The sequence below is a fragment of the Rhipicephalus sanguineus genome, chromosome 3 (genome assembly GCF_013339695.2).
Source record: "Rhipicephalus sanguineus isolate Rsan-2018 chromosome 3, BIME_Rsan_1.4, whole genome shotgun sequence".
NCBI classification, from domain to species: domain Eukaryota; kingdom Metazoa; phylum Arthropoda; class Arachnida; order Ixodida; family Ixodidae; genus Rhipicephalus; species Rhipicephalus sanguineus.
The window spans coordinates 43,426,042-43,436,959 of record NC_051178.1 but is presented as its reverse complement, the minus strand read 5'-3'; the positions used below and the strand labels follow the sequence as shown (position 1 = coordinate 43,436,959).

At 48.3% G+C, this 10,918-nt stretch overlaps 1 protein-coding gene across 1 annotated transcript in view; it reads left to right on the top strand.

Annotated features, from left to right (window-relative positions):
* Positions 1–10,667: 10,667 nt before the first annotated feature.
* Positions 10,668–10,918, top strand: part of LOC125757815 (uncharacterized) — a 1,123-nt gene continuing 872 nt past the window's right edge. The window contains exons 1-2 of the mRNA XM_049413984.1: positions 10,668–10,754; positions 10,839–10,918. The exon at positions 10,839–10,918 is cut by the window's right edge and continues 128 nt beyond it. Of these exons, the coding sequence (XP_049269941.1) occupies positions 10,668–10,754; positions 10,839–10,918 (167 nt within the window). The remainder of the gene's footprint in view (positions 10,755–10,838) is intronic.

Below are 10,918 nucleotides of genomic sequence, written 5' to 3'. Positions count from 1 at the left end.
GCACTTGCACTTTCCTTTTTGAAATCTCCTAAAGAACATGTGGCACAGGAGAAACTAAGCATCAGTACTGCAGCACTGGTACCCATAATTATGTGGCCTCTTACAGTTTTAACATCGACAAAGTTGTGAAGGCAGGCTTGACTAGATACTGTAGTACAACATGGCATGAACAAACATAGGTGCAAGTTGCCCTTTTAAGGATAGCCCAGACAGACAAAATGTGACACAGGAGAAAGTAAGAAATAATCCTGGAGGAATAGTACCGATAACTGTGTGGTCACTTATCAAATTTTTAAGATGAACAGACCAGTGAAGGCATGCTTGACTAGACACTGCAATATTGCAAAATGCATGAACAAACATAAGTGCACCTTGCCCCTTTTGAGGTAACCGAGAAAGGCAAAATGTGATGCAGGAGAAAGTAAGAAATAATCTTGCAAGGCTGGCACCCGTAACAATGTGGCCCCATATCAACATCACTTTGATATCAACAAAGCTGTGAAGGCAACCTTCACTAGATAAGGTAATATTACAAAATAGTATGACAAAATGTGAGTGCATCTTTGCCCCTTTTAAAGTAACCTAGAAAGACAAAATGCGACAGATGAGAATTTAAGAAATAACCTTGCAAAGCTGGTACTTATAACTATGTGGCCATTCATCAAGTGTTCTTAAAATTAACAAAGCTGCAAAGGCAGGCTTGACTAGATGCTGTAATATTACAAAATAGTGTGAATAAACCAAAGACCAACTTTCCCTTTTGAAATATCCCAAACAAAAAGTGGCACAGGAGAAATTAGGCAATAGACCTGCGGGATTGGCACCCGCAACTATAAAGCATCAAGTGTCTTAACATCAATTCTGTAACGGCACGCTTGATACAGCACTGAGGTATTATAATTACATGGAACGAACAAACATGAGCGCAAGTTGACCTTTGGAAGCTATCTTAACTCTATAAAAAAACAGTAGAAAGAACTGAAAGTTGAAAGAATTGAAACATAACGGGGTTTGAGATCACGTTGGCGCAGTAAGTCCTTTCTGGTGCACATTTGTACTAGTGTGCGCACTGTACACACGCGTCCACTGTTAAAGGGAACATCGGAGCGTGTGGCGGCAGCTCGGCGCCACCGCCGGCCAGCGGCTGCAACGAGTTTCGCGCAGGCGCAGTGGGCGCTGTGAGTCGTGCTCTTTCGTCGTCTGCTGCCGTCTGCTTCCGCGCTGCGAATCGTGGTGAAGCGAACCGTTGACGCGACGAAAGAGCACCGGGCAGGGTGCTCACTGCGTCTGCGCGAATCTTGTTGCAGCCGCTGGCTGGCGGTGGCGCCGGGCTGTCGCCACACGCTCCGATGTTCCCTTTAACAGTGGACCCCTGTGTACATGCTGCTGTAATGCAAACAAGGCGACAAGACGAACAGTCAGAGAACCGCAGGTCGAATACAGGCTGGCACTGCCTCTCTGAGAAAAAAAGAAAAGGGCACAAACTAAATTGGCAGAATAAAGCAACAGACTTGAGTCACTTGAAGCACTTAGGTCTTGCTAATTTGTCTACAAATCTACAACACCAATTTGGCGCAACCTGCAATTGTGCTAAAGGCCTTACGAAAAAAAAAATAAAATTGAGCTTAAGCTTATTTCATTCCTATTGGTGGTTCTGAATAAAGCACCACAGCACCGTTAACAGTTTCAGTGGTCAAAAATGAATGCATTGCCATGCATGAGTACCGGCAAAATTTATCTTTATATTCAACGTAAAAAACTAAGGGTGTTCAGCGTTAGGCTAGGTGGAAGCGCGCACGGTAAACTGAGCGCGCCATGCAACTGCGGGCGCCGAGCAGTTGGGTCAGAAAACGGAACTTCATTCCCGCGCTCTGCTGACTCGTTCACCGAGTGATCGTCGCTGCGACAGTCGTCACTTGCATTGAAACAGCTAACGAGCTCATGACGAACATCTTCAGCTATTCTTCGACGCTTTTGCTTGTCGCCTACTTCACTCAAGGCGCACTTCACCCGCTGCATTTTTCGCCCGCGAACTCGGTATAAAGCAAAGAGCCAAGGCAGGAAAAGGAGCAAACCACGGAATATTCTGCGAGTGATCACTAACCAGAGAATTAATTGATGTTATAATATATAAATCCACGAAAGACTTACCGTTCTCTCTCCAACGCAGTATTCTCGTAGTCTTCAGCTGAGCGCCACGAAGAGCTCAAAGATCGCGCACAACCTTCCGCGGGAAACTGCGCACGGCCATTAACGATGTCAGTAACCGTAGGACTGCCGCTGATAAGCAAAGGCTCCGCTTTTTCAGAAGGGTTTCTTGAAGGGCCAGTTGGTACATGATACTGAGGGGAACAGCGCAAAAAACGGGACGGAGAAAGACAACACACGACACAAGCGATTTTTGTTTCGGTTTCACTTTTATATGCCGCTTGCCCCTGCGGCCATAGAGTTTCCCACAATGTCTGCGGCACCCCTGCGCCAGAATCAACACGTCAGTGGAATAATTTATGCAAGTGCATATTTAACACGAGGTACGTATCGAAAAAATCTATTTTGAATATGCGCTGAGCACGTGTACGCGCACGCTTCCATTTCAGGCAGCAGTGCAGCCAGGCGCGTACCCAGGAATTTTTTTCGGAGGGTGTTTGTGTGTAGAGTGGCTAACTTTGGCAACTGGTGGTCGCTGTGAAGGTGTGCAAGTATTTTAGTGTCACCCAAAAAAGTAAAGCATGAATACATTTCGGGGGGTGTCAGAACCGCCTCACCCCCCCCCCCCCTTTCTTAGTTACGGCCCTGAGTGCAGCAATGGCATATTTATTTTGGGCAAGCAGCTGAGAAATCTTTCAAATTTAACTGTGCATGCCACGGAAATAACACCATTTTGCAGTTACAGTTGTTTTGCAGTTGCGGCGGCGATGTTCCAGCCGTGTGGTCAAATATGGGCCAACGTCTGTCAACATTTGAAAACATTGTATTAACATAAAAAATTCAACGTTACCTCAGCATTGCTGAACGTCGTTGAATGTTGAACAACATCTGACAACATGGACGCAATGTTGTGAAATGTTGCACAACATTCAACAATATTTGCAACATTGTGACAACATTGCAGCAACAATTCGTGCTACTAGAGATCGTGGTCCCTCTAAAGTACCGTGAGAACATACTGGAACTTTCCCATCGGGCAGGCTGCTCTGGTCCTCTCTGAATTACCATGACGAAAGCGAGGCTGCTAAACGAGTATTACTGGCCAGGCTGTTTTAAACATGTGGAGGAGTTTGTTCGTAGTGATGTTTGTCAGCGAACTGGGAGACCACACGAGAAACACAAGACCCCTATGACTGCAGTTCCTTTAATTACTGAGCCGTTTCGTCGAGTTGTAGTTCACATTGTGGGGTCCTTGGCAGTGACCAAGTCGGGATATAAATATCTTTTGACGACGCTGTGCCCTGCAACTAAAATTCCTGAGGCAATGCCGCTGCGTTGTCTTGCATCAGCAGAAATAGTAGACTCCCTCCTTTTGATCTTTTCCCGAGTGGGTTTTCCGAGTGAAATACAGTCGGATCTCGGCAGTGTCTTCACAAGCGAGTTAACAACCACCTTTCTTAACAGGTGCGGTATCAAGATACACCACAGCTCTATTCAACATCAGCAAAGCAACAGTGTAGAGAGGGTTCATTCTGTAATGAAGCGGCTATTGCGGGCTTTGTGTTATGAGAAACAAAATTGGCCGCGTATCTGCGTGCTTCGCTGCAAATGTCGTCTAAAGACGATAGAAGAGGCGCTGCGTTAAAGTCACTGGAACGGGAAAAGTACCGCGTTCTTTTTCTCTTCACCGCCGCGCCCTGTAGACGGCTTCGCCACATAAATGGTCCAGCTCGCTCGCCTCGCTGGCGTCTCCCGGCCGCCGACGCACGGCGCTTTGAAGGGCGATTGTTTTTATAGCCTCAGAAAAGCGTGCAGGAACATTACGACATCCCGTATCGTTTTGAAACTTCATCGCAAGCCTTTGAGGCGTCGAAGAAGGCCTGGGTGCTGCGCCGGCTGCGCTTTCGGGAGCAGCAACCCGCGGGAAACGGGCAAAGCCCTCTTTGCTATTCCTAAAGGCCGAGACAGACGGTACGGTTTTCCATCCGATCCGGCGTCCGGCGCGGCGATGCGGCAGCCGGAATGGTGACGTTTCGTGACGTTTCATCGCATCGGATCGCCGCATCGCATGTCCGGCGTGTATCCAACCGGGCAGATATTTTCGCCGCCGCATCGGACCGCCGGAAGGCCGCAGCCAATGACAGCTCGGGAGACGTGTGTCGTCACGCCGCTGGTGGCGCCCTCTCCATGTCGCCGCTCCGGTCACCGTGGCCGGCGCGTCGGTGGAGTCTCGGAGCAATTGCCGCGATCGCCGCTCGCGGCGGCCTTATAAACATCGAGTACATTTTGTTTGTGACCTGAAATAATTCCTGATTGAATAAAGTGATGTTTGAAGTGTGCCATTTCTGCAAGACAGTGCCCGTTTCCAAACCACTAGCGAGATTGCGAGCAGCGATGGAAGGCCATTTCGCAGGTAAACACAGCGACACCGTGGTCTCGGCGAGCCGGCTCGTTTCGCTTCCACCTTTGCTCTTCACATCGATGACATCGAGAAAGTTAATAGCGTATGCTAACGCGTTACATGCGAGTACAAAGCTTAATCGTGTTGGCAAGAACAAGCGCTCTATGACGAGCTCACGTGTGATCGCAAGCGGCGTAGGCGACGGCCGGCGTCCGCCATGCTAGGCCTACCTCTCGGGGTCGTGAGTGACGGCGAGCTGTTGCGATGTGCTTGTCGTTCGCGAAGGCGTAGTTTTAGTGATTATTTTCAAATAGAACGAAGCGTGGCTGTGCAAAGTTGTTTGTTTTGTGCTTCATTACGAGGATACGAAGTCCTCCGAGTGTGCATGACGAGACACCGTATGTGGGCGGAGCGTACGGCCGATCGCTCGTTCGCCCCGTGTGTGCTGAATCGTCGTACGCCGCATGCCGGACATCCGACGCCGCACGCCGGATCGGAGGCAAAATCGTACCGTCTGTTTCGCGCTTAACGGGAAAAAGGATGCCAAGTGACGGGCTGTGTGGCTGCACAGAATACGGCGCGAAAAATTTGTTCCCTCGACTTATACCCGCCTTTGTGAGGCAAACGTTTCATTGAGAATACGCAAGTGCTGTATCGGGGAAGTTTGGCGTCTCCGCTGCACTAGTGCAGCTTGTTTCCCGTGGTTGCTGCAGAAGGTTCATGCACAATAACATTGCCGGGCAGCTCTTAATTGTGTTTGGCATAAATGACGCTTTTGGGCTCACATATAACGATCAGTGCACCATGAAAACTGACTGCTACAGATTGGTATTGCGTGACGTGACTGAATGACGAACATAAATAACAGTGTGTACCATGAAAATAATGGCATGCATGTCATGTAAACCATCATTTACATGCCAAGCCCATGGTGCACCCGCGGCCGGTTCGCTGGCTTGATATGCATCAAGATTGGTAGCGCGTGACGTGACTGTATAATTGTGCCTTTTGTGTCAATTCGGCAGATCCCACGCATTGTGGGAACCAATCTAATGCGAAGCAGCTAGCAAAGAGCTGCATATATTGCCTTGTTCGTCTTTGAGGCATATGAAATCATTCATGTCATGACATCTTGTTCACTATATATCGCATGTTTTTCATGCATGCATGCATGTACAATCTGGTATATATACAACGCATGACCTCTTATTTATGTTCGTCACGCACCCACGTCATGCCATACCAAATTTGGTATACATCCAGTTAAAAAACGGCCGGAAGCGCACAAAGACAGTGTAATGTAAACCATGCCGTACATGTAATGCATGTCATGGTTTTCACGTTACCACCTGTCATTCATGTTCGTCATACAGTCACCTCGCGCTATACCAATTTAGGTGTATACCAAGCGACCGAACCGGCCGGGAGCGCACTATGAGCGTGGCAAGTGATGCTGTACATGACATACGTCATGATTTTCATGTTACCACCTGTCACTAACGTTCATCATACAGAAATATCTCGTCATATCAATTTTGGTATATATCCATTTCACTAAACGACCGCAAGCGCCCTGAGGCCATGTCACGTAGTTTATGTTTTACAGGGTAAGCCTGCCATGATTTGCACGTTATGACCAGTAACTTATGTTCGTCATACACTCTTGTCACGCCATATCAATTTTCGTGTGTATCACGCTAGCGAAGAGGCCGCGAGAGCACCATTAGCGTGGCATGTAAATCATGCCGTACATGTCATTTTTTTCATGTTACCACCTGTAGTTTGTATTCGTCATACAGTCATGTTATGTCATACCAAATTTGGTATCATCATCATCATCATCATCAGCCTGTCTACGCCCACTGCAGGGCAAAGGCCTCTCCCATGTTCCGCCAATCAACCCGGTCCTGTGCTTTCTGTTGCCACGTTATACCTGCAAATTTGGTATACATCCCGTTAAAGAAACGGCCAGGAGAGCACATAGTCGTTGGCGGCTAGATAGATAGATAGATAGATAGATAGATAGATAGATAGATAGATAGATAGATAGATAGATAGATAGATAGATAGATAGATAGATAGATAGATAGATAGATAGATAGATACTACGTTCAAACTAGGCAAGTGTAGGCAAGTGAAAACTGCCGCTATTTCTTCCCTAATCAGTTAGAGAACAATGGTATGCTTCATTTGGGGCTGCAAAAGCGCACGCAATGCGGAAACATGCGTTACTCCGCGTGAAATCAACACCGCGCCGCCGAAGCTTCGGCCGCGCTGGACCAAATATGGCGGCGGGCAGGACGCTCGCGGTACTTTTCCCGTTCCAGTGAGTTCACGCTGCGTGAGATATGGACGCCATCTGGCAATACGTCGGGAAACATGAGTGCTGTGTTGCGGGCTGGTAGTCCCGGCGCAGCAGCAGGCGAAGACTGGCGGTGACTAACGCGACCGGCGGGGACGCCAGCCAGCCCGAACACGCGGTTTGGCGCGAGGCGCTGAAGCAGAAGAAACGTCCGCACTCAACGAGTACTCTCCACACACTATTTTCTTTACACGTCGCCTGGGTAAAACAGGAATGCCAGAGCGGCGCCCCATGGCATTCGTACAGTGCAATACAGAACCGAAACCGAAACACAACAATGAGCTCGTGCACAGGGCACGGAGGAAGGCAAGTTTCAGCGCAGTCGCATTTTCAGCGGAGTTTAAGAAATTGGGTCTTTAGAATTACGTATGTATGCATTTTCTATTAAAGGAACACGCCACCTAAAACTAGTGATGTTGCGCCTCAGATATGCGTGATATTTATTTTTTGATCGACAAGGTTCACAAGTATGAACAGCCGTACCCGTTCAAGATGGCTGGCCCTTGGGCAAGTGGTTCAACTTTGGCCGAGTGGCTGAATCGAGTGACGTGCCGACAAACAGAAAGACAGACAAACAGACCAAAATTTCTCCGTTTAAGTATCCCAACAAAGACTATCGTCTTTAAAAAAGAATGGGACGCCGCGTTACCAGCTATGCTCTTTGCCTTGCGTTCGGTGGCACATGAATCGACAGGTTTTAGCCCAGCAGAGCTCGTGTACGGAAGGGCGCTGCGCTCCCCGCTTAGGCTAGTTCGTAAAAACTGGGAAGAGAAGGGTAGCGATCCAACTGTGGTCGAGTACGTTTGCAACCTACTGCAGCGCCTGTACGACACGCAGACTCTGGTGGAAGCTAATATGCTTGACGCAAGCAAAAATGGTGTAGTTGTAGTTTTGAGTCAAAGACGAGCACGGGCATGAGCATCCCATTTATTATGCCAGCCGAAAGCTTTCTGCTCGTGAACAAGCTTACAGTACCATAGAAAAAGAATGCGCGTGCCTCGTTTGGGCTGTAGAAAAACTTTCCTGTTATTTGGCTGGAGCAGAATTCATTTTCCTTACAGATCATGGTCCGCTCACGTGGCTTCAACAGATGTCCAGGAAAAATGGCAGGTTGTTACGTTGGAGCCTCAGTTTGCAACCGTACGCGTTTCCGGTAAACATAAGAAAGGATCGCTGCACGCAAATGCAGATGGTCGCAGCAGGGCTTTCTCTCCCTCGGCGCCGGTCGGCCTAGTGGCACCAAAGCCTTGGTTCAGTATTCACATAGAACTGGAACTGTCGCAAGTCCTCGACAGCCAATTTTGTTCCAATTTTGTTTCCAAAACACTCTGCGTATGAGGGTCTAGCCTGGCCGCACTTGGCAGTTGTTTGCGGTGTTTGCGGGGGTGCTTGCTGTATCGCCTATGCCCAGGACCCTGGCCCGGGATTCGTGCCCTCGGTGGCGCCTGCAGTTTCCTGCCACGCCATGCACTCCACTTTTCCGCACATCGGCCTGCGAGACCACCGGACCCTGCGCGCGTCAGTAAAGGACGCATCTTTCGACTTGAAAACCGAGCACCGAGTCATCTGACCTCGGACGGTCAGACGTCACGGATCCTTGAACATCGGTCGCCAAGTACTTTGGCGCTTCTGTGCACCTCGGAACTGCCCATCAAGCGCGCAGACGGCTGAACTGGCGAAAATCTCCGAAGGTGCCGTTACATTGAAGTCTCCGACGGACCTTTCGCAAAAACCAGTGCGCGTGGAGCCTTCTTTACCCCCTTGGTGCTCTTCTGTGGGGAGGGGCTGTTGCGTTTGAGCACCGCTCCCCGCCTATCAGCCGGGGCCCATGTGTGGCTCATCTGTTCAGGACGGTAATCTGTTATCGTGCATGTGCGTTGATGTGTTCTCCCTAACCCTTTGATCACGGCGTTCCCTTATAAGACTGCAGATCACGCCGTGGGCGCTTCTTTTTGTACACCTTCTTTCGGCAAGCATGCCGCATTAAAAGTTCTTCCTTCTCGCGGCGTCGTTTTCTCCCGGCTTGGAGCACAACTCGGCCAAACGTAACAGGGCGAGTAGGACAGATGTGAGGGTGAAGAGCAGGGGAAGGAAGAGGGGAGAGTGTAAAGGAAAGTACGGAAAGAGAAATAGACAGAACGAAAGGCAGAATGAGAAACATGGAGAGAAAGAGAGAAATAAAAGCAAGCGACAAATTCAGAGAGAGAGAAGGAAAGAAAGGCAAAAGAGAAAGAAATAGGTAGATAGATAGAGAAAAAAAATAGAAATAGACAGAAACAAAAAACACATACACAAAAACGAGAAAGACGACCGAGAGATAAAGAAAGAAAGGAAGCGAACATTTTCAAAACTTTGCAAAACAGCAAACGCCAGGACTACCTAGGTGCACATTAGCTCCGCTATCTCTATAGCAATGCATCTCCAGTGCAAGCTACGCTGAAGTATTTTAATGCTAGTTCCGCTCATGGAGTTTTTCAAAATACCTTACACGTTGCTAAAGTATTTGTTCCATACAAGGGTGGCGATGAAAATGTGCTTTCCCATTACAGACTGGTATCTTACCAGTAGATCATACCATTATCTTCAAAAGGTTTAGAAAAATAATTAGTGTTTGTATGACTTCTCGTCTAGATAAGCATACCATAATAACGCCCTCGCAGTTTTTTTAGAATGGTCTTTCAATAGAGCTAACATGCTCCTTTGGCACAAAAGGAAATAATATTGCATGGCTTTGAACGCGAGCAGTGTGCATTGGGTATTTTCGGTGATTACTCCAATGCATTTGACCTTATTAACCATGTCACTCTAACCAAAAAAACTAAGGTACGAGTACTTTGGCTTCCGTGGTGCATATTCCGAATTATTTTGATCTTATATTCTTTACCGCCAGCGGAATGTGATTAGTGAGTAATAGCTACGCGGCTCAGCGGACCGGCGTGCCAGCGGACGAAGGGAGAGGGCAGCGGAGCGCAAGACGAAAAGAAGAGTAATAGCTAAGCGTCGCCTCTCTCGTTTCAGCGGATCGCATTGCTGCGCCATCTGTTGAACAAGGTTGAAGTTACTCTCGATCGAGCAGAGCCTTTGCTGCGTCACCTGCCGAATAAAATTGAAGTTACTGCGAAAAGAATATTACGAAAGGCATCTTTTATAACATCGCATGTGTTAAGTAGAAACACATTTTCGTTTTTGTTACATAGCTTGGTGTTTGCAGTGGTGAGAATGCATGACGGACTGTTCTACGTTCGAATAAAACAGTCAGCGCTGAAAGGTTGCAGGTGAAGCCAAGCCAAGCAATCAAGTGTGTGTTTTTAGTGGCATCGTTGTTGCAGTGTGTTTTGCTAGTTTTGCTCTTCGTTGCCGTTAGCGCTATGCCGCGAAGCATACTGCAAGACCATTTGCTTCTCTCTGAGCTAAAATGATCAGAGATAGAAGATCTTTTAGCACTAGAGGTGTTAGGCGAGACTCGCCGTGACCCACTCTCCTTCCGTGGCCTGCTAAACATCGACGCCATGGACAACGGCATGTTCAGGACATGTTTTCGTTTTGAGAAAGAGGACGTACCGAAGCTGCGAGTAGCCTTGCACATTCCGGAAACGGTTATGACTGCTCAAAGAGTGCCGATCCCTGGAGACGAAGCCCTCTGCATTACGCTTCGGCGGCTGGCATACCCAAACCGACTGAAGGACCTTGAGAACTTCTTCGGCCGACATAGTTCGACGATATCGTCCTTGACGATAGAGGTGCTGAGGCACATTGATGAGAAATCACATCGTCCAGCAGCTGCTGGACGATGTGATTAACCACAGCTGGCTGACCATCGACACGCTGGAGAATTTCTCGAAGGTAAGAAGCAATGACAGCGGAATGGAAGCTGTGCAAATTGGAGATTGTGGTATACCTGTTGACATTTCTTTGTTTGTTTTTCAGGCCATTTACGCTAAAGGAGCCCCACTTAACAACTGCTGGGGCTTCATTGATGGCACTGCGCGTGCTATATGCCGACCCAC